This window comes from Microtus oregoni, unplaced genomic scaffold, assembly GCF_018167655.1.
Source record: "Microtus oregoni isolate MIOR12 unplaced genomic scaffold, Mior012 000015F_ref0000493, whole genome shotgun sequence".
In the NCBI taxonomy this organism is placed as follows: Eukaryota; Metazoa; Chordata; class Mammalia; order Rodentia; family Cricetidae; genus Microtus; species Microtus oregoni.
This window is the reverse complement of record NW_024543074.1, coordinates 46,434,808-46,460,456: the sequence shown is the minus strand read 5'-3', so window position 1 is coordinate 46,460,456 and position 25,649 is coordinate 46,434,808. Positions and strand designations below refer to the sequence as shown.

Here is a 25,649-nt window from a genome sequence, read left to right as displayed (position 1 = left end):
AAAGCTTTTCATCTACATTGAAGAGTTACGGGTCACGGAGCTTGTTCACTGAGTAAAAACACTTTGCAGTGCAAGCCTGACAACCAAGTTTGATCCCCAGCACCCATGTGAAAAACTGGATGATGTAACAAGCATCTGTAACCTCAACAATTCTATGATGGGTTGAGGTGGAGACAGGAGAATTACCCAGAAATTCTGAGGCCGGCTAGCCCAGAGTTCACAGGATAGCAGAAACAAGACAGACTATCTCCGTAAGGCTGGAAGGTGAGAACTAACTCTCAGAAAGTTTTCTGACCTCCACCTGCAAGCATTCAAACTCACATGTCTACATCAAACACACACAATAATAACAAAACAAAAAAGAAAGTTTCTAAGTCTTCATATAAAACAAAACAAAACAAAAAAATTTCAACTTAGTAGTGGGAGCTGAATCCTGTAATTCTGGCATTCCAAAGGCTGAGACAGGAGAATTCTTATCAGTGCAAGGCCAGTCTGAGCTACAGAACAAACACAAGGCCAGCTGGAGCTATTACTTAGCAAAACAGTTTTTTTTTTTAAATAAAGAAATAAAAATCAATAAAGGGGTTGCAGAGTCTAGCTCAGGTGACAGCACCTGTCTAGCATTCACTGAGGCCCTTCATTATATCCCCGGGACACCAAGATCAGTCAAGAACACAGCAGTGAAAGCCCACCAGCCACGGCTGTGAACACGCTTGGTCCTGGAGTGATCTAAAGTCTCTTTAGATTTTGGAACAACTTCTATTTTATTTTGTGTGTGGGCAGCAACTTCTTAAAAGTAATTGGCTTCCTCCAAGAGCAGTAGAATGAGGACACCAGGGTAAACTATTTTAATGGTCATTTACAACTTAGTTAAATAGAATAGTTCAGGTTTTCCCCTTGTTTTTAAAGAAGTGTCTTGGGGGCTGGAGAGATGGCTCAGCCACTAAGCACTGACTACTCTTCCAGAGGACTAGGTTCAATTCCCAGCACCCACATGGCAGCTAACAGCTGTCTGTAAGTCCAAGATCTGACACCTTCACACAGACAAAACATCAATGCACACAAAATAAGAATAAATAAATTATTTTAAGAAAGTGTCTCAATATATAGCCCAGCCTTGCTATATAAACTCAAAATCCTCCTTAGTCCCCTGAATGTTGGAATTACAAGTGTGCACCACCAAGCCTGAGTCCATTTGTTGTTGTTGTTATGCCAATCTATATAGCACCCCTTGGGTTTTTCAATAATACTTCTCTTACCTTGTTCTTAAATTGCAATAAAATTAAGCCGGGTGGTGGTGTACACCTTTAATCCCAGCACTCGGGAGGCAGAGGCAGGTGAATCTCTGTGAGTTCGAGGTTAGCCTGGTCTACAAGAGCTAGTTCCAGGAAAGGCTACAAAGCTACAGAAAAACCTTGCCTCGAAAAACCAAAAAAATAAAATAACCCTGTCACATTACAGACTTTAAATTCATTCTTACACTGTTGCAGAAATACTTCACCCCTTAGATAATTTCCACAAGACATTTACATTCTAGAAAGAAGCATACCACTAGGTCTTTGAAAGGGTGGAGCAGCAGCCCCAAAGGAAGCTTGGCTTTATTCAGTAAGGCCTGAGTCTGAGGGACACCGGTCAGTGTGCATCGAAATAACCTGTTAGGGAAGAAAATGCACATGTCAATTGCTGCTATCATTACTTTAAGACAAAAATCTGATTATAAATGAATCATAGACCTTAAATTTTATATCACTAAAATATTTAAATTGCCATGTGTGCCATAACCAACCGTGAATCCAGCATCCAGGAAGCTGAGGCAGAGGATTACGTGCTTGAGTCAGTCTGGGTCACAGTGAGAACATTTCTCAAGAAATTAAAATAAGCCAGGTGGTGGTGGAGCACGCCTTTAATCCCAGCACTTGGGAGGCAGAGGCAGGTTGGATTTTTATGAGTTCGAGGCCAGCCTGGTATACAGAGTGAGTTCCAGGACAGACTCAAACTTATACAGAGAAACCCTGTCTCAAAAAAACCAAAAATAAAAAACAACAACAACAACAACAAAAAACAAACAAACAAATAATCCTTGTACTTTGGAATGTAGCTACAGTAATGATCATGAATATAATAATTTTATTAGAGCTAATAAAAGGAACAATCAATTCAAGGGAGATAAATCCATTCCCTGGGCCTCCACTTTTTTTTTTTTTTTTAAAGTTCCAGTACAATTTTACAAGAGTTTAAAAGGAAAAAGAGGCTAGGCAAGCTACAAACAACTCTTATAAGCTGCTGTTTAAGCTGGCTTAGAGGTCAAACTCAGGGTGGACAGACTTCAGAGAACAGTAAGGAAGCCCAAAGTGCTAGGGAAAGCAAGCTAAGAACGGGTGACAGAAGAGGAGTCGTCACACTTTCAGGGTAATTCAGAAAACGAGCAGACTTAGGAAGCAGCATGGCTGCGCTCTGTAAGAGACAGCCAATTCCATTTTATTCAGAGCATGCAAATGTCAGGTAAACAATGACAGTCCTGTCTTGGGGTGTAGTCTTTGGGCACAGCTTACGCATAACACCTGAAAAGAACACCAGAAAGCTTAAGAAACACTATTTGAAGCCTTACTCTGGGCTACAGTTGAGTTTCTGGATGTCTTCATGCAAATTCGGAACTGGAGGCTGCAAAGGTGTTGAGGGAAGCATGTTCCTTTCTTGAAGAAGATTGACAACTCTTAGACCCTCTGGATGTAGACTTAGTCCACTCATGCTTGCAGTTAAATGATTAGCACCTAAGGGAGTCTACAGACATTTCAAAGTGAGTAACCTTTGTAGTGTATAGGGCTTGGTTAGAAGAACATCATCTAAACTCCTGACTGTGTTGAGGTTCTTGAGAAGTAAGCACATAAAAAAGCCTTATGAAAGGGAGCTGGAGAGACGGCTCAAAGGTTGGCAGCACTGGCTGCTCTTCCAGAGGTCCTAAATTCAATCCTCAGCACCCACATTATGGCTTGCTTATAATGAGATCTGGTGCCCTCTTCTGGTGTGTAGGCACAACACTGTATACATAACAAAAATAAATCTTAAAAGAAAAGCCCTACGGTCCTTGGATTTCCCACAGGTCAGGGAACCCTGATTGCTCTTTGAGCTGATGAGGGAGGGGGACTTGATTGGGGAAGGGGGAGGGAAATGGGAGGCGGTGGCGGGGAGGAGGCAGAAATCCTTAATAAATAAATAAATTTTAAAAAAAATTGGAAAAATAATTTAAAATAATATTTTAAATTATAATGAAACCCACTAAAAAAAACCCTATGTAATATTCACTTTTATTCTAAATGGCTATAAAATGTTTAATGTACCTTTTAAAAAGTAAAAAAAAAAAAAATTTTTTTAAAAGTTTACCTGAGTAAAGGCCTGTGGGCCACTTGGGTAATTCAAGGAGGAGGGTGGCATTCCAGCTGCACTAGGTGGCGCTGCGTTCTGGTAGCCAGGTGGTAGGGAGGGGTATGCATATCCCACACTTCGGCTTGTTTTGGGGTTCTGATTAACAAGCTGTGGTGTTGCTAGAAACAAGGTAACTTTTAAGTTCTATTTTATATTCCAAAATACTTAAAACACTGAAATGATCCATTAAACTATGAAAATTATAACATCAATTCTTTTGAACTATAGTTTCATTGATCAACTTAAAAAGAAACAATCATTAGTAACAAGTAATAGCAAGGTCAAAATCTAGTTAATATAGACTACAGCCATAAACACACAGAAAAAGTTTAACATAGTTAACTTACATCCATATCATATAATAAATTTCATATTCAGACTTAAAAAAACTATAATGACTACAACCTAAATGTAATTTAGCAGGTTAGGTACATGAATTTAAACATGTATAATTGATTAAAATGTAGCACAGAAAGCCCAAAGCTCCAATTCTAAAAGGTTGAAGAAACTTGGATGCTTGGAAGTTAAAAACAAAACAAAGCCGGGCAGTGGTGGCACATGCCTTTAATCCCAGCACTCGGGAGGCAGAGGCAGGTGGATCTCTGTGAGTTTGAGGCCAGCCTGGTCTACAAGAGCTAGTTCCAGGACAGGCTCCAAAGCTACAGAGAAACCCTGTCTCGAAAAACTAAACAAAAAACAAACAAACAAAAAACAAAAAAAAAAAAACAAAAAAGGTGGGTACATGTACATAATATATGTAAAAATATCAATGGTGGGTACATGTATATAACATACATAAAAACATCAACAGTGGGTGCATGTACACGACATATGTAAAAATATCAATAGTGGGTACGTGTACATGCATATATAAAAACATCAACAGTGGGTACATGTACATGCATATATAAAAACATCAACAGTGGGTACATGTACATGCATATATATAAACATCAACAGTGGGTACATATATACAACATATGTACATGATGAGTTCATAAAGAAACTGAGGTATATCTACACAATGAAATATTAGTCCTAAGAAGAAAGGGGAATACTATGTTAAATGAATTAGTCAGGCACAGAAGGACAACTGCTATACATTCTCATTCAACAGTGGGTAAATGTATATGTAAAAATATCAATGGTGGGTACATGTACATAACATATGTAAAAACATCAACAGTGGGTACATGTACATAACAACCTTTTTCCCTCTTAGCTCCCTACAAGAACACATATTACTTCTATAATCAATGAAGAAAGAAAAATGTTCATAAGCATCTCACCCAAGAAGCCACCTCCTTCAATTTCATCATAAGTACTATGAGCCACCATAGATCCACTATTGGCATTTGATGTAATACCTAAAAAGGAAATTCATCAACAAGATTTAAATAAGAATGACTGCTATAGTTTCTTCAAGAAATGAACTAATTCCTAAAAATTTAGAAAACTGTTGAAAAAATTTAAATCATAACCTGTCAAATATGTCAAACATTGCCAGGCACAGTGGTGCACACCTTTAATCTTAGCACTGGGAAGGCAGAAGCAGGCGGACCTCTGAGTTTGAGGCTAGACTGGTTCACATGATGAGTTCATAAAGAAACTGAGGTATATCTACACAATGAAATATTAGTCCTAAGAAGAAAGGGGAATACTATGTTAAATGAATTAGTCAGGCACAGAAGGACAACTGCTATACATTCTCATTCATACAGAGACTAAAAGAGTTGATCTCAGGGAATGAGGAGAATTATGATCAGATGATGGGGAAAGAAGGTAAAAGAGAAGTTGGTTGAGGGTGCAAAATTAGTCTCAGGACAATTTCTAGAGTTCTTTTATTTTAAAATTTATTTAACTTTATTTTATGTACGTTGGTATGAAGGTGTCAGATCTCCTGGAACTGGAGTTAGAGACAGTTGTGAACTGCCCTGTGGGTGCTAGGAACTGAACCCATATCCTCTTGAAAGAGCTGCCAGTGATCTTAACCACTGAGCCATCTCTCTAGCCCCTCTAGAATTCTTTTGTTGTTGTTTGTCTGCTTCAAGACAGGGTTTCTCTGTGCAGCCCTGGCTGTCCTGGAACTCATTCTGTAGACCAGGCTGGCCTCAAATTCAGAGATCTGCCTACCTCTACTTCTTAAATTCTGGGACTAAAGGTATGTGCCACCACTGCCCAGTCAATTTTCAGAGTTCTATAGAACACAAGGGTGACTAAATTAAAAACAATTCACCATTTTTCAAAATATCTAGAGGGCTTTTGTTTATTCTGAAACAAGGTCTTGCTACACAGCCCAAGTTGGCTTCAAATTCAAAATCCTCCTGTTTCAGCTACCAAATGCTGACAGGCATGACTACCAAGTCTAGCTTAGAAGAGATGATTGTAAGAGCTCACCAAGTAAGAAATGACAGGTACTGGAGATGGCAGATGTCATAATTATTCAGACTAGATCATCACATATTGTACATCAGACCATCACACTTCACCCTCTACATATGTACCTTAAGTAGTAATTTTTAAAAAGCTCAAATGTGAAAATAAAAATTTAAATACTGGCAGGAGAAAGGCCAGGAATATATCTTAGTGGTTGAATGATTGTTTAGCACACGTAAGCCTCCAAATTAACCTCCTAAGTGCTGGGATTGCAGGTGTGTGCCACCAAACCCGCAAATATTTCCAATAACCTAGATGCAGCTTTATGGAAAAGGAGCATCAGCCCTGGAATCTTCTTTTCCCTGGAGACTGGAAAGGGATCTTACAATATTCTAATTCTAATGGAGTCTAGAAACAGGCTGTAAAGGCCCGGAGGTAGTTCGCACTCTCCTTTCTGTCACTGATGAGCTGAAATTCCTTCGACTGACTTACCCTCTTGGTTGACAGTTGAATTCAATGAAGGTGGGAGTGCAGCCCGAGGAGGTGCTTTCTGGGAGGGTGGACCTCCAGTGGGAGGGGGCCCAGGAGGAGCTCCTGGCTGAAAAGTGGTGGGCAGAGGTGGATTCTGTAAGGGAAGTGCAGAACCTATGGAAACATGGGTTTTCACGTCACGCACGTACTTAAGACAAAGGTCTCAAACAATCTGTATTAAAATCAAGCAGACTTCTAGATCGAAATTTTTAATAAAAACAGCCACCAATAAATTAATAGAAATACACTAACTTCCTGAGTGTGGAACTCTACGCGCAGTCTACATTTTCTAACGCTTTCTTACCATGCTTCTTAGTTTTGTTTCATTTTGTTTTTTCGAGACAGGGTTTCTCTGTGAAACAGTCCCGGCCGGTACTCACTCTGTAGATCAGGCTGGCCTTGAACTCACAGATTTCTACCACCGCCTAGCTATCTGTCAGTTCTTATGTAATATGTAATATAAATAAACCAGCAACCCATGACCTCAGCACTCAGGAAGCTGAGACAATAGGATCAGCAAGCTGGAAGCCAGTCCAAGGCGGACTGGAAGTAAGACCTCGTCCCCACAGAGAGTACATACACACTAGTACCAAATTACTTCTAGGGTAAATAAGATATTCTGATTACTTTTTTTAACAAACTGATCATAAAAAATTTAAGAAGCCATATGAAATATCCCCAAAATAAATTTAAATGAATAAAATTTATTAAAAAAATTGAGGGGGGTTCGAGACAGGGTTTCTCTACGTAGCTTTGGCTGTACTGGAACTCAGTCTGTAGACCAGGCTGGCCTCGAACTCACAGAGATCCACCTGCCTCTGTCTCCATGTCCAATGCAATTTTTTTTCTCACTAGATAGTACAGGTGACCTCAAACATAATGTAATCCTCATGCCTTAGCTTCTCATATACTGGGATTAACAGGGTGTGTGACCATGTCTGACACATTTTATCCATTTTGTCTACTTGATAAAAATAGAGTATTACACTAATTCTCCAATTTTTATTTCATTTTGCTTGTTTTTATTATGGTATAACTGTCATAAGTGAAATTATAAGACATTCCTCCTTTGGTGGCTCTCTAATGTCATTATGGAGAGTTCTATCTCATCTTCCTCTAATAAATCTACATTCAGTCTGCTTAAAAATTAGATGATGGGGGCTGGAGAGATGGCTCAGTGGTTAAGAGCATTGCCTGCTCTTCCAAAGGTCCTGAGTTCAATTCCCAGCAACCACATGGTGGTTCATAACCATCTGTAGTGAGGTCTGGTGCCCTCTTCAGGCCTTCAGGCATACACACAGACAGAACATTGTATACATAATAAATAAATATTAAAAAAAATAATAAAAAAATAAAAATTAGATGATGGCCAGGGATAGTGGCACACGCCTTTAATCTCAGCAGGGAGGCAGAGGCAGGCTGATCCCTTTGAGTTTGAGGCCAGCCTGGTTTTACAGAGTGAGTTCCATGACAGCAAGGCATACACAGAGAAACTCTATCTCAAAAAAAACCAAAAACAAAACAAAAAAACAAAAAAGCTGAAACCAAAAAAAGGAGAGATTATGCCAGGCAGTGGTCACACACACCTTTAATCCCAGAATTTGAGAAGCAAAGCAGGTGGATCTCCGTGAGTTCGAGGCCAGCCTGGTTCTACAAAGAAAGTTCCAGGACAAGCAGGGCCATTACTACAAGTTGTCCATACACACACACTAACCAAATAAAGAATTCTTGCAGATGACCCGGGTTTGATTCCCAGAACCTACACTGGGTTTACAACTATCTATAACTCCTGTACCAGGGAAGCCGATGCCCTCTGGCATGGCATGAGGCAAGCATGTAGTGCACTTACATAGATGCAGGCAGCGGGGTGCAGTGGCACACGCCTTTAATCCTAGTATTTGGGAGGCAGAGGCAGGTGGATCTCTGTGAGTCTGAGGCCAGCCTGGACTACAGATGAGTTCCAGGACAGTCAAGGCTATTAAAACAGAGGTACTGTGTCTCAAAACAAGACAAACAGAGATGCAGGCAAAACACTTTTGCATAAAAATCTAAAATTTAAAAGATTATTTAATTTACGTGAATGTGTGTGCTTGCGTGTATGTAGATTCCCCATATGCAAGCGGTGCTGGTGGAGGATAAGAGGATATCAGATACCCGGAAGCTAGAGTTATAGGTAGTTCTCAGTGCTATGTGGGTGCTAGGACTTAGACTCAAGTCTTTTGTAAGAGCATTACACACTCTTAGCCAGAGTCACCTCTCCAGTCCTTTGGTCTATCTGTCTGTCTACTTATCTACCTACCTACCTACTTACCTATTTGAGACAGTGCCTCATATCGCACAGATGAGCCTATAAATCATGGCTGAAGATGACCTTGAACTCTGATCCTCCTGCCTCTACCTCCTGAGCACAGGCTGCCATCCTTGGTTTCTGTGGTTCTGGAGAACTGGGGACCCAGAGCTTCAGTTGGGTAAACATTCTACCAACTGAGCCCTACTCTCAGCCTTTCTCCAGTTTTTGAGATCAAGCCTCACTATACAGTCTTGAACTAATGATGCTCCTACTTCAGCCTCCTGAGTGCTGTATTTTTTAAGATTTATTTTTATTTTATGTGTATAGGTGTTTTATCTGTATGTCTATGAACATACATGCATGCAGTACCACAGAGACCAGAAAGAAAAGAGTATCAAATCTTCTGGAATGATGGTTGTAAGACAGGGTTTCACATGTAGGTACTGGGAGCCAAACTTGGGTCCTCTGCAAGAGCAGCCAGTGCTCTTAACCACCGAGTCATCTCTCCAGCTCTTCATGTGCTGGGGTTATAGGCATGTATCCTTATACCTGCTTCCAAGACTAAAAAAAAAAAAAAAAAAAAAAAAACAACAACAAAAAAAACAAATCCCAGCCCTCGGGAATCAGAAGAAGGCTGATCTCTGTGAGGCCAGTTCGAGGCCAGCCCGGTTTATGAAGTAAGTTCCAGGACAGCCAGAACTGTTACACAGAGAAACCTTGTCTCAAAATAACCCTATTGTTTTTATATTTGTTAGTGACATTGCTAAAAAATTTTAATTATAGTAAACATTTTATAAACCAAGGAACAAAGGTAGCCAAATATGAAAAATTTGAGAAAGCCATCTTATACTGTTAAATTCTCCAGGACTAAAGGGAAAAACCTTTGTTATTAATAAACCTTATTGACCTTAGCAAGAATCAATCAGTGTTCACTGGAAAAGTAAAGATAAAGATTGCTGCCAGGCAACTCCTTTATCAAAAAGGCACCCACTCATCTATAACAATACATACAATTCAAAAGAACAAAGGGCAAGGTGCACTCCCAACTCAGCATTAATAAGAATCTACGACACTAAAAGATGTCTAACCACAAAGTTGCCACGGCTTAATGTTTAACAAAACACAAGCTAGTTTACAGGTGTTTTTCATATCTTTTAGATCATTCTTGAATCCAGAATATTCTATATTTCATAAAAGTATTTCAAGACAGAGTTTCTTTATTAGCCTTGAACTCAGGCCTGTCCCTGCTTCCCAAGTGCTGGGATCAAACGTGTGCTACCATGCCAGGCTTTTTACAAGCAGCAGAGGGATTCCTGTTTTTTCACTGCTGGGGACTGATCATGGGCCTAGAACACACTAGGCAGTGTTAAGTGATCAGCACCCATTTATAACATGAAAAGTCTGAACTCGGCCTTTTCAGATCCCTAAAAGCTAATTAATGTGAGGGTGAAAAAGGCAGAAAAAAACCAACAGAAAATAGAATGTGAGGACTAGAAACAGGTATAACTTATTAGAGGTTTTTTTTTTTTCTCTTTTTTAAAATGTTCTGTGTCGAAGGAGGGCTGGGTATGTATTTTAAAATTATTACTTATTTATTTTTATTTTATGTGGATTGGTGTTTTGCCTGCATGTATGTCCATGTGAGGGAGTCAGAGCTTGGAGTTACACAGTTGTGAGCTGCCATGTGGGTGCTGGGAATTGAACCCAGGTGCTCTGGAAGAGCAGCCAGTGCTCTTAACTGCTGAGCCATCTTTCCAGTCCGTTTTTAGTTTTTAATTGCAGTTACTTCCTGCACGTGTCACACATGTGGCAGTCAGAGGACAACTGTGGGAGTCAGTTCTGTCCTTCTCTCCCATGAGCAGTGCACTGGAGATAGAAGAAACTATGTTACCAGTGTTGGCAGTGGTGCTTCTTACCCACTGAGCCATCCTCTCACTGCAGATCTCTAGTTATAGGTATTTCCAGGTTGCATTTAACACACAAGTACTGAGATCTAAATGCCTGTCCTCCTCATTACACAGCAAGCACTCTTAATGGCTGAGTCATCTTTCCAGACTCTAAAATAGTCCATACATAATGTTTTCCCCAAACTATTTTATTGTTCACTGAACAAATTATTCAAGCTTTACATTTCTTAGCTTGCTAAGAAGACTGCTAAGAGATTGCTATGGAAACAATTTTTTTTTTTTTTGAGACAAGACCTCCTATAGAGGCCAGTCTAACCTAAAATTCATGATTCTCCTATCTTAGCTCCCCAAAAGAGAACCTATCGATGCACATCATCATATCCAACTCTGCTCTGAAACGATGATTAAATAACACAATGTATGTACTAGTCTGGTAGAAAACTGGTGTCACATTGGGGGGGCCCTGACTCATGTGGCCTTTTTATTTTTTGTGTAGTTTATGGAAGTTTTTTTTTTTTTTTTAAATCCATGTGTGTGTCTATCTGTGGGTTTGTGCACACTAGTGTGATGTGCGTGGAGTCCAGAAGAGGATGTCAGAGCCTCTGGAGAAGTCCCACTTGGGTGCTGGGAACTCAACTCAAGTCCTCTAAGAGCAATATGCACTCTTTCTTTTTTGTTTTTTTGAGACAGGGTTTTTCTGTGTAAGAGTCATGACTGTCCCAGTCCTGGCTGTCCTGGAACTTACTTTGTAGGCCAAGTTGGCCTCAAACTCACAGAGATCTACCTACCTCTGCCTGAGTGCTGGGATTAAATGTGTGCACCACCATGTCCAGCCTCAATATGCACTCTTAATCACTGTGTAGCCCAGGCAAGCCTTGGTCCACCTGTCTTGTTTCCCATGTGCTGGGATTACAGCCATGTTCTACCATGACCAGCATATTTTATTATTATCGTGTGCATGTGTATGAATAATGAGAGGGATACAAGGCACACATGCCACAATTGTGTGGAGGTCAGAGGACAACTATCTGGAGTTAGTTCTCTCTTTCCACCATTGCACATTCTACCAATCAAACTCAGAAAAAGCTTGCATAAGCACTTTCACCCACTGAGCCATCGCATCAACCTGACATCTTCAGGTTTATTCTTCACACATACTCTGAAGAAATGAAACAGTAAAAACTTTCAAATGAAATGGCTATTATCAATAGCTATCTTCTTTTATTCATATTCCCTTAACTATATACAGATATTTTCCATCAAGCATATAGTTTGTTAGCTGCTGAAAGTGATCTTAGAGGGATAGAGTGGACAGTATTCAAGACTGATTCAAAGTCCTGGCATCTGTTAATTTAACACATCTGCAATTTAACAATATTCTCCATATGCAGGAGACCAGTTCAAGGTCATCTTTAGCTGCATAGTAAACTCAAGAACAAGGCTGGCCCAAACTAAAGAACATCCTGTCTCCCCCCACCCAAAAAAAAAAGGCTGAAAGAAAAAGAGAAAAGCAAATCTGAACAAGTGATGGAGCCCAGACCCTTCAGTTCACTCTCACCATGACTGTCCTCATGACAGAGCAATATCTGAAAAATTCATTTCCCCTCACAGCTAGAAAATACACATTATTTTCTAGGACACCACCAAACCTTTGTGTGTGTGTATCTCAAGTGCTAAGGTTTAAAAAGGCCTGTGCCACCACAGCTGTCATCTTTCAGGCTTATGGAAGGACTGCACAGAAACAAGTCCCTAGAAATCTTAGGAGAGACTGAGAGGAAGATAGTTTGGAGAACCAGATGTTTGGGAGCTGAGTACAGAGCTGCAGCTCAGCATAGACAGCATGACAAGACCTTGTCTACTTAAAAAGAAAAGAAACAAAACACCTACAAAGCAAGAGCAGTAAGAGTTAAGGAATGTAAGCAATCTATTAAGTCAACTTAAAGATGTGAGGGAAATTTATTTAAAGATTAATTTTTTAAAACCATCTTTCTATAAGGTTTAAGGTTTCAAGTACTCAGTGCAAGTTTTATATTTCTACATTTCAAACACTCCTCAGTGAATACCTGGCTTGACGAAGCTGGTTTGAAGTGCAGGGTCTCCAGGAGAAGCATACTGATGGTCTGCTGTTAAATTTGTATTCCCAGATAGAGTTGGTTGAGCTACATGAGGAAAATGGTTAGTCTGTGGTCCTGTAGATGGATAGTTATATTGCCAACTCAGAGGTGGTGGTGGGTTGGCTCCAGGAAGAAAGCTACCAGAAGGCATTGGTGTAGCAGCTGGGTTCTGAGAAGCAGGTAGTGGCGCTCGGGGAACAGGACCACCGTGAAGTGAAGGTGGTACTGGACTGGAAGCCACAAGTGGTTTATTAAGAGTCTGCCCAGATCCCTGAGAACCACCATAGTTTGAATGTGCAGAGAATGGATTCAAAGTCTTTGCTGGCATTGGACGAAGGTAGGATCCTGGAAGCTGGGAATCATATCCTTGGCTTGATGACACTTGTGATGTATTTTGGACAGGACCTTCAGATGAGACAGGAAAAAAAAAATCAGTCTTACAAACAAATGTAACAATACATTAAAAAATACAATAGGAGCTAAGAGCATGGCGCATACAAAAGATCCTGATTTCAACACCCAGGAGTAGGGAACAATAAGTATAGCACTCAAAAGACTATTGCAGGAGGATCAACAAAACAAAACAAAAAAGGGGCACGGGGAACACTGGCTCAGGAGTGAAGAGCATTTACTATATGCTGAGCATGGTAGTGCACGCCTTTAATCCCAGCTCTTGGGAGGCAGAAGCAGGTTAAGTCTGTGAGTATGAGGACAGCCTGGTCTAAATGGCAAATTCCAAGGCAACCATGACTAAACTGGGAATAGTGGTATATAATTTTTGTTTGTTTGTTTTGTCTTTTGTGTTTTTTGAGACAGGGTTTCTCTATGTAGCCCTGGCTGTCCTGGAACTCACTCTGTAGACCAGGCTGGCCTCACATTCACAGAGCTCTGCCTGCCTCTGCCTCTCAAGTGCTAGAAGCCTGAGCCAACGGGCCAATCAGTTTATCAATAATGCAGACTCTCTGTGTGATCTTCTTTGGGACCTACCGGCCACGGGAACCAGGCAGGACAGAAACCCCAACAAGCCTGGCCTTCATATTATACTGGGATTAAAGCTGGGCGCCACCACCACACAGCCAGCAGAAGATCTTAAAAGTCATATTAAGAAAACATACATAAGCTGGGCATGGTCGCACATGCTTTTAATCTAACAATTCTCAACCTGTGGGTCTCAACCCCTTTGGGAGTTGCATGACCCTTTCACGGGAGTCGCCTAAGACCATCAGAAAACACAGCTATTTATATCATGATTCACAACAGTAGCAAAATTACAGTTATGAAGTAGTAACAAAAATAATTTTATGGTTGGGGTCACCACATGAGGAACTGTATTAAAGGGTTGTAGCTTTAGGAAGATTGAGAACCACTGCTTTAGTTCCAGGGAGACAGAGACAGGTGAATCTCTGTGTAATTGAGGCCAGCTTGAAATACAAAGCAAGTTCTGGGACAGTCAGGGCTGTTACACAGACGAATACTGTTGGGGGTGGGGAGAAAGAAAGAAAGAAAGAAAGAAAAGGAAATAAGACATACACACTTAATAATTATGTGTAAAGACATTAACTTGGAGCTTCAGAGACGGCTCAGGAGGTAAGAGAACTTGATGTGTCATCATGAAGACTAGTGTCCAGCACTCAGAGAACAAGCCAAGTATCCCACAACCACCTGACTCCAGCTCTGAGGGATCTCAGGCCCTCTTCTGGCCCCACACACGCAAAGGCACTTGCACCTGCACACACATACACACACACACACACACACACACACACACACAAACACAGACTCACACAGACCAGACATATAAATAAATAAAATCAATCTATAACCAGACATTCATTTATTCAATATACTAGCCACTGGAAAATGGCAAATGAAAACTAAAACAGTAAGAGAACCTCTCAGACAAGCCAGGTGGTTAAAACAAAAAAGAAGTAACATGTAGCGAGCTGCGTGGTGTCACACCTGATGGAGATGTATAATCAACTCCTATGACTAAAGTCTGACCTATGCTATGATCACGCAATGATTATCAGCTGCTTGCATATGCGTGGGCCTATGGGCAGTGCCCACCTGGCAATCCGGGATTGACAGCCCGTGCCTACTTAAGGGCTCAAAGAAATGGTTATGGGATCTCCCTCCAAGGCTAAGGAAAGCCACTAAGGCCACATGTGTGTCAGGGGCATCCCTGCATGGAAGCTTAGAGAGACCACTGTGTGAAGCTATGAAAGGGAAGCCTGAAAGCCCTGAAGACTTTAAGATGATGGAGATGCCAGATTTGTCAGATGCCTGACAAAGAGAGCTACAGACCAGGCGCGGAACCAACAGTCAACAAAGCTGAAAGGAGCTGAGATATGAAGAGCATTTTGATATCAGACATAAAGACGCAGAATTTGGAGTTTGCCCTGCTGGTTTTATGTCCTGCTTTGGCCCAGTATTTCCTTACTATGCTCCCTTTCCTTCCTTTTGGAATGGTAATGTACATTCTGTGCTATTGCAAGTTGGAAGCATGTGATCTGCTTTTTTATTTTGATTTTACAGAGGCTTACAGCTAAGAGAATCCTATTGAGTCTCAGAAGGGACATGATTTTGTTTTGGGGGGTTTGTTTGTTTGTTTTGTTTTTTTGAGACAGGGTTTATGTAGCTGTGGCTTGTCCTAGAACTCTGTAGATCAAGCTGGCCTTGAACTCAAGAGACCTGCCTGTCTCTGCCTCCCAAGTGCTGGGATTAAAGGCGTGAGCCACAAATGCTGGCCTCAATTTTGGACTTTTAAACAGTGTTGAGACTGAAAGAATATGGAAACTTCTGAAGTTGGACTAAATGCACTCTGCATTATGAGCTTATGTAAACCAGGGAGTAGAATGTGGTGATTTGAGTAAGAATGGCTCCATATGCTCATATATGTGAATGCTTAGTCATCAGGGAATGGCACTATTTGAGAAGGACTAGGAGGTGTGGCCTTGTTGGAAGAAGTACGTCACTGGGGTGTTTTGAGGCTCCCAAAGCCCATGCCAAGCCCAGTTCTCTCTCTCTCTTCCTGTGGCCTGTAGGTCAGGATGTACCTCTCAGTTACTGCTCCAGTGCCGGGTATGCCACCATGTCTCCTGCCATGATAATAATGGAGTATACCTCTGTAACTGTAAGCAAGCTGCGCCAATTAAATGTTTCCTTTTTTAAGAGTTGTCTAGGTCAAAAATGGTGATGGTGCATGCCTTTAATCCCAACATTCACACTGGGGAGGTAGAGGCAGGCGGATCTCTGTGAGTTCGAGGCCAATTTGGTCTACAAGAGCTAGTTATAGTACAGGCTCCAAAGCTACAGAGAAACCCAGTCTCAAAAAAAAAAAAATCCTGTCTTGAAAAACAAAGAGTTGTCTTGGTCTTGCCGGGTGGTGGAGGCACACAACTTTAATCCCAGCACTTGGGAGACAGAGGCAGGCAGATATCTGTGAGTTCGAGGAGGCCAGCCTGGTCTACAAAGCAAGTTCCAGGACAGCCAGGACTGTTACACAGAGAAACCCTGTCTCAACAACAAACAAAAAAGAATTGCCATGGTCACGGTGTCTCTTCACAGTGACTAAAACAATATCCCCAAAATGGAGACAACCACCATCAACAGAAGGAGGATAACCCTGTGGGATATATCTATACAGTGGAATAGGATTTGATCGCAAAAATAAAGCACTGCAAAATGCTATAAATGAATAAACCTTAAAAATATCATCGTATTGGGGGCTGGAGAGATGGCTCAGTGGTTGAAAGCATTGGCTGCTCTTCCAGAGGTCTTGAGTTCAATTCCCAGCAACCACATGGTGGCGCACAACCATCTGTAATGAGATCTGGCGCCCTCTTCTGGCATGCGAGCATAGATGCAGGCAGAATGTTGTATACATAACTAAAAAAAATCCTCCACAGCCACAGAGAAACCCTGTCTCGAAAAACCAAAAAAATAAAAAAAAAATAAAAATAAAAATCACCGTATGTTGGGACTAGAGTTCTCGCTCAGCAGAACAGTGTCTGTTGCTATGTATGAGGCCCGGAGTTCACTTCCCGCCACCACACACAATCTTTTAGTTGAAAGAAGCCAGACACAGGAGGGTGTAATTAGACTTGCATTGTATAATTAACCTATATACAATGTCCAGAATAGGAAAACTCGGACACAAAAACCAATTCGTGGCTGGGGCACTGGAGTGACAGCCGAAGGGTTTTGCTTGTCTCTGGGGGTAGCAATGTTCTAAAATTTGGGCTACTGAGATGGCTTATCGGGGAAAGGTATATGCCATGCAAACTGACAACTTGAAGTCATAACAGTGGGAAAGAATCAACTCATCAAAGATGTCCTCTGCCCTCCACATGTATGCACCACGATATGTATATACCTTACCACACATACACGCAAACATACAGTATATAAGTAAAATAAAAGGTTGTTTTAAGTGTGCATACCAATGCCAAGTATGGTAGCTCATACCCATATATCTCAATATTCCAGAGGTTGAGGCAGGAGGATCTCTATGACCTCAGAATATGAGGCCAGCCCTAGGCAACAGAGACCGTGTTAGGGTGGGCTTCCCTATTATATACCTGGTCATTGTCATAAAACTATCCCATCCTATAGATGTGATGACCTTCAAGGTTGCTGAAGACAAAGTCTAAGAGGGTTGCTCTTCCCCACTCCCCTGCTTGCTCATATGAACCATTACAAATGTTTCCTCATGTTCTGTGAACTGTCTATCAAATTACTACATCCAAGCAGAAAGGTCACGGGGTTCACCGATCTAACCAATCAGAAGCACAGGTGATGGACTTGGTACTGGTGTCTGAAACAACTTCTGGGGCTGAATCCTTATTTGACCTCAAGAATCTGTTGTATCTGCAGGTAGACGGGGTCACTACTGAACAAGGACAGGTTGTCTGTAGTCGTTGCACTGAAGGGTATGTGCCCACACCCCAGCGTGGTCACAGGAGGGCTCTTTGCTGTGTGAGAGCAAGCAGACAGAAGCAGTGTTTCTTCCTTTACTACTGACCTCTTCTTAACGCCATTTAAGTGTCCTCCAAGAGGCAGCGCCCCTCCCTCCCCCACAGACCTTACAGGGGCTTAGAAACACCTGTAGTAACACCCCATTCACACAACAGTCCCTTCATAGCAATTACTGGGCAATTTAGTTCCCAGTCAGTGTTTGCACTCTATTATCTTTAAGTAAGGGGGTGGAGGGTGAGGGACAACTATTTCTCAAAGTCCTTTGTTTCCCCTAATTCCCTATCTACTTCTCATTTCCCTACTAAGATTGCCTTAAAAACCCTACATAAGTAACTGGGCATGGTGATGCACACCTTATATTTCACTGCTAGGGAAGCAAAGCCAGTGGTCTCATAGTGAGTTCCAGGACAGCCAGAGCTTCATAGTGAGACCCTGTCTTCAACAAACCAACCAAACAAACAAATTTAAATACTTTTTCCAGTTTTTGTATTTTATAATTTTTTCTTTTATTACTTTCAATTATGTGTGTGTATCTATATGCGAGTACCCACATAGGTCAGAGGTGTTGGATTCCCTAGGGTTTGAGTTACAAGTAGTTGTGAGCTGCATAATGTGGGTGCTGGCAATGGAATTTGGATCTTCTAGAAGAGCAAGAGGTTCTTTTAACGACTGAGCCATCTCTCTGACTCCTTGGGATTTAGGGTTTTTGGTTGTTAGTTTTCTTGTTCTTAAGACAGCATCTCAGATGTCATAGTTGGTCTTGAATTCATAATGTAGGAAAGACATCTGGCCTTGAATTCCTTGATCCTCTGCTCTGCCTGCCAAGAGCCAGGACTAACATTTTTACAGGTAGTCATCTGTGGCTCTATTAAGGACAGTCTAGGGAGCATGTGGGAACAGAAGCTGTCTTAGTTAGGGTTCAATTGCACTGAAGAAACACCATGACCACAGCAACACTTTTTGTTTGTTTGCTTTGTTTTTCAAGATTGAGTTTCTCTGTGTGTAGCCCTGGCTGTCCTGGATCTCATTCTGTAGACCAGGCTGGCCTGGAACCTGAATTCACAGAGATCTGTCTGCCTCTGCCTCCCAAGTGCTAGGATTAAAGGCATCCGCCACCACTGCCTGACCGTGGCTACTCTTATAAAGGAAAACATTTAATTGGACCTGGCTTACAGGTTCAGAGGTTTAAGTCCATTATCATTCATGGCAGGGAACATGGTGGCATCACAGACAGACTGTGATGGTGCTGGAGAAGGAGCCGAGAGTTCTTCCTCTGAATCTGCAGGCAGCAGGAAAAGAGAGGCACACTGGGCCTGGCTTGAGCATCTGAAACCTCAAAGCACCCAGTGACACACTTCCTCCAACAAGTCCACATCTCCTAAAAGTGCCACTCTCTATGAGCCCATAGGGGCCATTTTCATTCAAACAACCACAGTGGCCAAATTAGAAAAAAAAAAAAAGTAACAAAGCAAAAGAGTGTCAGTTCAGTATAGAAAAGTGCTTCATGTTCATGCCAACAGCAGCTTCAGAATCAAAGAGGAACTCGTAACATGAGTACAATTGAGACCCCAGGTCTAACTTTAGTAAATTTACATTCTACAAGACTCATGGAAGCCAGGCGTGGTAACTGTGGTAGTTTGAATGTAATCGGCTCCCTTCAGCTCATGGGGAGTGGCATTAATAGGAAGTGTGGCTTTTAGGAATAGGCATGGCCTTATTGAAGGATAAGGCCTTGTGTCACTGTGGAGGCGGGCTTTGAGGTCTCATACATGATCAAGCCACACTCAGTGGTTCAGATCACTTCTTGTTGCCTACTGATCAAACTGTAGGACTCTCAGCTCCAGCACCATGTTTGCTTCACACATCCATGTCCCTCCATGATGATAACAGACTAAACCTCTAAAACTGTGAGCCACCCCATTATGTTTTCCTTTATAAGAGTTGTCATGGTCATGGTGTCTTCACAGCAATAGGAACCTTCGGGCAGTAACTCACACTTGTAGCTCTAGTACTTGGGAGACGATACTGGAGGACCGCTGTGAGCTAGAGGTCTGCCTGAGCTACAGAAGACACTGTTTCAGGCCTCCCAAACCTCCAGAAACAAACGGATAAATAAGTCAACAGAATCCTAGCACCTGGAAGAGGGCATGCTTCATTGACTGATAGTTCACATAGATTTTGGAATGGACCTTAGAAACCACTGCTTTAAACTGGATGTTATGGCATACTTCTATAACTCTAACAATATGGAGGCAGAGACAGGAGGACCCCATCAAGTTTAAGGCCAGCTTGTTCTACATAGTGTTGTAGGCCAGCGATGGATACCCAGTAAGATTCTGTCCTAAGAGAAAATGACAGCGGCGGCAGAGGGAGAAGGATGATGCACACACAAACACACACAGACATTCAGGCCAGCGTTGCTAAACTAGCTAGACACTGTATCAAAAGTGGGGAGGAGCCGGATGGTGATGGCGCACGCCTTTAATCCCAGCACAGAGGCAGGGGGATCTCGGTGAGTTGAAGGCCAGCCTGGTCTACAAGAGCTAGTTCCAGGACAGGCTCCAAAGCTACAGAGAAACCCTGTCTCAAACAAACAAACAAAAAGCGGCGAGGAATGCCTGGATATTTTAGCTCTATGACAGCAAGTTTGCTAGCTATGTGAGACCATATGCTCAATCCCCAGCAACCCTAAAACAAAAAACTGACTGATATAGATAACTTTTAAAATAATTGATCCTTATTATTTTTCATAAATCAAACATAAAATTAAAAGAATCCTTCGGGTAGCATCACGCCAATTAATACAAAAACCATGATTTATAAGCTGCCTAGTAAGCCTACTAAGCAGTTAAAACACACTGAGTTAACTACCTCCCTCACATCAAAGTCCATGGAGAAGGCTGGTCCTGGCAGTTCAGGCTTATAACTTGGGAGGCTGAGGTAGGAGGATCACATGTTCAAAGCCCACCTGAACTACAGAATGAGCTTGAGGTCAGACTGAGAAACTCACTGAGACTCTCTCAAAATTTAAAAGTACAAAAAGGGTTTGGGATGTTGCTCACCAAGTACATATAAAGCCCTGAATTTAATCCTTGGTATCATATAGCCAGGCGGTGGTGGCGCACGCCTTTAATCCCAGCACTCGGAAGGCAGAGGCAGGCGGATCTCTGTGAGTTCGAGACCAGCCTGGTCTACAAGAGCTAGTTCCAGGACAGGCTCCAAAACCACAGAGAAACCCTGACTCGAAAAACAAAAAACAAAAAAAAAATTAATCCTTGGTATCATATAATAAGTAAATAAACAAAACGTAAAGGAAGCAGATATGCCCCTGCCGGTTTTCCTTAAAATTCTACATAGATAAGGACTGAGGACCTTTCTACTCTTTAGCCATTCATTCACTAGTCTGTTATATACTGAACCACTACTGAGCAGGCAGCTTTTATTTGCCAACTATCACACATGAACTCAAAAGAAAGACTAATTTAAAATTAATGGGGGGGGGGAAGGCTGGAGAGGTGGCTCAGTGGGTAAAAGAGCACTGGCTATTCTTACAGAGAATGTGAATTAAATTCGCTGCACCCACATGGCAACTCACAAACCTGTAAATCCAGTCCCAGGGAATCGACAATCCAGGGGACCTAACTTAGTACCTCATCTCACATCATTAACCAAAATACATTCTTCACCTGAAGAATCTGTCATCGAAAACAAAAGGAAAGAAAAGCCAGTTGTGATGGTATTTACCTATAACCACAGCACTTGTGAGGTGGGGGCCTGAGGATTAGCAATTTACGGAATTCTTTGCTACAGTTAGCTTAAGGTCAGTCTGGGCTACCTGAACTCAGTCTCAAAAAATACAAACAAAAAAGGGCTGAAGGCGTGGCTAAGGGCATTTGCCTCTCTTTCAGATGATTGGAGGTCAGTTCCATATGGTTCACAACTCCATGTAACTCCAGCTCCAGGGAATTAGACACCCTCTTCTGGCCTCTGATGGCACTCATATATATGTGTATGTGTGTGTGTGTGCACGCACACGCAAGCACACACACACACACACACACAGAGGTTTAAAAAGCAGGGGTGGGGGGCTGGACAGATGGCTCAGAGGGTAAGAGCACTGACTGCTCTTCCTGAGGTCCTGAGTTTGATTCCCAGCAACCACATGGTGGCTCACAACCATCCGTAATGAGATCTGGTACCCTCTTCTGGCCTGCAGGAATACATGGAGGCTGAACACTGTGTACATAACAAATAAATAAATCTTAAAAAAAAAAAAAAGCAGGGGTGGGGGTGCATTAAGGATGTAGCTCAGCAGGGAAGTGTTGGCCCAGCGTGCAGAGAGCTTGGGTTCGCTCCTCAGCACCATAAAACAGCAACAAAAGGAGGAAAGTGCCAGGTGGTGGTGCACGCCTTTGTGAGTTCGAGACCAGCCTGGTCTACAAGAGCTAGTTCCAGGACAGGCTCCAAAACCACAGAGAAACCCTGTCTCGGAAAAAAAAAAAAAAAAAAAAAAAAAAAAAAAACAAAAACCAAAATAATCCCAGTACTAGAAAGGCAGAGGCAGGCAGATCTCTGAGTTTGAGGCCAGCCTGATCTACAAAATGAGTTCCAGGACAACCAGAGCAGTTACGTAGAGAAACCTTGTCTCAAAAAACAAAAAGGGAGCGATCCTGAGCTGCAGATATAGGTATATACCTATATAAGGAAACCCAAAATAAGGCTCTGATCCCTGATTCCCGCTCTAGTTCAAGGAGAAGAGTGGGGAAGTAATCAGATGCTACTGTGCCATTGGCCAGAGGCGGTGGGAGTGCTAGCTAGCTCCTGTTAGTCTCTCTCCCCAGAGCCCTGCCAACCGCAGAGACAGAGAAGCAGTTCACCAGCTACTACATGCAACAATGATGCATTCTCGGAACTTTGCCTTTTTCTTCCAGCAGTGCTGAGCATTGAACCCAAAACCTTGTACAAGCAAAGCAGGTGCTTCACCGAGTGTTATCTCTGGCCTACGTAGTACAGAGGTACACAAAGAATTACGGCAGCTCAGTTTCTGCCCATTCTGAAAACAATAAACAGAGCTCGGTCACAATAGCCAGTAGGAGGGACTAGCCACCACCTTTATGCAGAGCCTGTTTCTGAATAAAGACTGCCCATAAAAGGGGCTGAACCAGTGGCTCAGTGGGTAAGAACACTTGCTGCTCTTCCAAAGGACCCAATTTCAGCAGTAAGCACCCATATCAGGTAGCTCACAACTGCCTGTAGCTCCAGCTCCAGGGCATCCGATGCCCTCTTTTGGTTTCTGAGGGCACCTTCACATGTGACATATATACACACAGAAACTAAGTGTAAGCACACACACACACCTTATTTTTTTTTTAAGTTAAAAATGTGGCTTGAAGAGATAAATGGTTTAGCAGCAGTTAGGAGCTGGAATTGCTCCTCCAGAGGACCCAACTTCAATTACCAGAGTCCATGTCAGACGGCTCACAACGACCCGAACTCCAATTCTAGAGGATCCTACAACTTTGGCCTATGTGGGCACCCGTGATTGCACACAAACACACAGACACAAACACACAGACACAAACACACACACAATTTAAAATAAATAAAAGCCGGACAGTGGTGGTGCACACCTTTAATTCCAGCACTCAGGAGGCACAGACAGGTATATCTCTGTGAGTTCGAGGACAGCTTGGTCTACAGAGCGAGTTCTAGGACAGCTAGGGCTACAAAGAGAAAGCTTGTCTCAAAAAACCAAGGAGTTTTCTATTTGCAGGCATATGACTCTATTCCTTACTCTGATGACATTTTTTCCCCAGCCCCTATCACACTGAACCACAATCACCAGCTCCATATCTGAATTCCCAAATGGATCCAAACAACCCACCCGTGGAGTGCTCTCTTATTCTCTCTTACGATCAAGGTCAGAACATGGATGTGCAACAGGTGTATATTTAGCTTTGACCAAACTAATGAAGTAAGTAGGACATGGAAATTCCAGCTCTGTAATCCCGGCGCTGGAGCAGCTGAGACAGGAGAATCGCCACAAGTTTTAGGCCAACTGGAGATACAAAGTGAGACACTGTCTCAAAGCATAGCCTATCATCCTGATTAAATTCCTGCAGCGCCTCAAAATCCGAACAACTATACTTCCATGGAAGCTCACAGGCACATTTACAGAATTTGCCATTTAAGTGCAATTTCCAAGAAAAACCTATTCCAGAGACCTTGCTTGTTCTCACCTTAAAGGGAATAGTTTCATCTTCTGTGCAATGTTGCTGTCACAGAAGAAAATGTAGTTTACATAATTTGTTAGTATAAACTTAAGAACCAATTCAAGTTGACTTGTCAATGCCTCTAGCTTCTCTTGCCCTGCCCACATAGCTGTCTACCCACGGACATTTTTAAGTCTTATAAAGAGCCCTTTTTGGAAAGAAAACAGTAGTCTTCTTTAAACGCATTGTAACCAGCAATTTTACTCACTGGCTATTTTCTCTAACTCCAATGGGCACAGTAAGTGCTTGAGTATTATTCTCCCTGTCTTCTTCCCACAAAGCAAAGATTTGTAGGCTAATTTGTAAGTAGGCAGAAAATGTGTCTTTATTATATCAATTAGAATACGCTTAGCAATTCATGCTGTAGAAAAAGCTTCAGGAATCCTAGAAGAGATATCAAATTATAAGATATTCTCATGCCAAATGATAAACCATAGTGCCAGATGTACACTCTCCCCCGGTTCAGAGAGTTGTGTCTACGTCCCAAGTGAGGAAGAGTCCTCTAGAAACGACCCCTAGCCTTCCATCTACAAAACTGCACAGGCGGCCCAGGGACAGCTGTGGGAAGATCCTTGGAGAAAGATTCCTGGAAGAATGAGGAGTCCTAAAGGGGTCTGCCAAAGACGGAGTCATTCATTCATCTCCGCAAACTCGGGCTAATAAACACGATCCGCACCCCACTGCGCTCCGAGCTCACGGACCCGAGATGAACCCTGCCCTCCAGGACACCGGACTGAGGTTGGCGCGGAGGGCGATGACACCTAGACACTATGACCTCCCCTGTAAGGCAGTTCTGAAGAACTGATTTCGTCTGCGATTCTTTTACACCCCTTGTTTCTCTCGGACGCTGCAGAGCGCAGGTGTTTACTGTTTGCTGGCCGAATGTATAAATACACGTGAAACTGTGCCCCCAGCGGGGGGGATGCAGGTGCAGGTCTGCCGCGGATCCTGGGGCCGAGCCGTCACCTGCCACTCCCCGCGGCAGACCCAGCTGGGAGGTCTCCCGGGTCCTGGCCGTGCCGTCCTCCCCGCCCCCATGCGGCACTCACCGTTGGTGTAGGGAGACCCCGAGGCCGAGGCGGCCCCGTTCTGGCCCTGAAGGCCGGCTGCGGCGCCGCGGGCAGCGGGGTTCCCGGGCTGGGCCATGGCGCCCGGAGTTCTCAGGGTAGGACTGAGTCCTCGGGGTCGATAGCAGCGCCAAGCCAAGAGCTCTAAGAAGAAAGCCGAGGGAAGGGAGCTGAAGGCCGGAGAAGCGGGACACGCGCGGGCGGCACGTCAAGACCGAGGCATGGCGTCTCGGTCTCCTCAGCCCGCCGGCGGCCACGACCCGGCCTGGGCGCGGAGAGGCTCGGGACTCAGGCCGGCGGGACCGAGAACGCCGGGCTCGGAGGCGCCAGCCGAACCCGGAGAGGAGGGAGGTCCTGGGCGGAGCTGCCGGCCGCGCAAGCACAGTGGGGACACGTGGCACTTCCGGTTCCGGCTGGCGGCACTCTGTCCCGGCGGAGCTGCCCCGAGGCCATCTGACGGTCCCGTGTCCGGGCTCGGAGGACCGTGCACGGACTCGCCCGCCACGTCACTGACTCCCGCCGCCCACCGGAAGTGGCATGTGTGGCCACTACGAAAATCCCCGGCGTGGAGAACGTCACCTCCCTGACAGATCGGGCATCCGAGGGCGGTGCAGACTTTTAAGAGTGAAGTAGGACGGACCCCGCTCCTCTTCTGGGATTCTCTGAGGATTACCTGGGACAGACGTCATCGT

General features: G+C 43.2%; 1 protein-coding gene across 1 annotated transcript in view; it reads right to left on the bottom strand.

Annotated features, from left to right (window-relative positions):
* The window catches only part of Sec24a (SEC24 homolog A, COPII coat complex component), a 66,126-nt gene extending 40,740 nt beyond the window's left edge, over positions 1-25,386 (bottom strand). The window contains exons 1-7 of the mRNA XM_041664398.1: positions 24,940-25,386; positions 12,591-13,046; positions 6,292-6,444; positions 4,713-4,790; positions 3,382-3,542; positions 2,609-2,781; positions 1,550-1,652 (exon numbers count right to left, since the gene is read on the bottom strand). Coding sequence (XP_041520332.1) covers positions 1,550-1,652; positions 2,609-2,781; positions 3,382-3,542; positions 4,713-4,790; positions 6,292-6,444; positions 12,591-13,046; positions 24,940-25,036 — 1,221 coding nt within the window. The 5' untranslated portion in view covers positions 25,037-25,386. The remainder of the gene's footprint in view (positions 1-1,549; positions 1,653-2,608; positions 2,782-3,381; positions 3,543-4,712; positions 4,791-6,291; positions 6,445-12,590; positions 13,047-24,939) is intronic.
* Between the last annotated feature and the right edge of the window lie 263 nt (positions 25,387-25,649).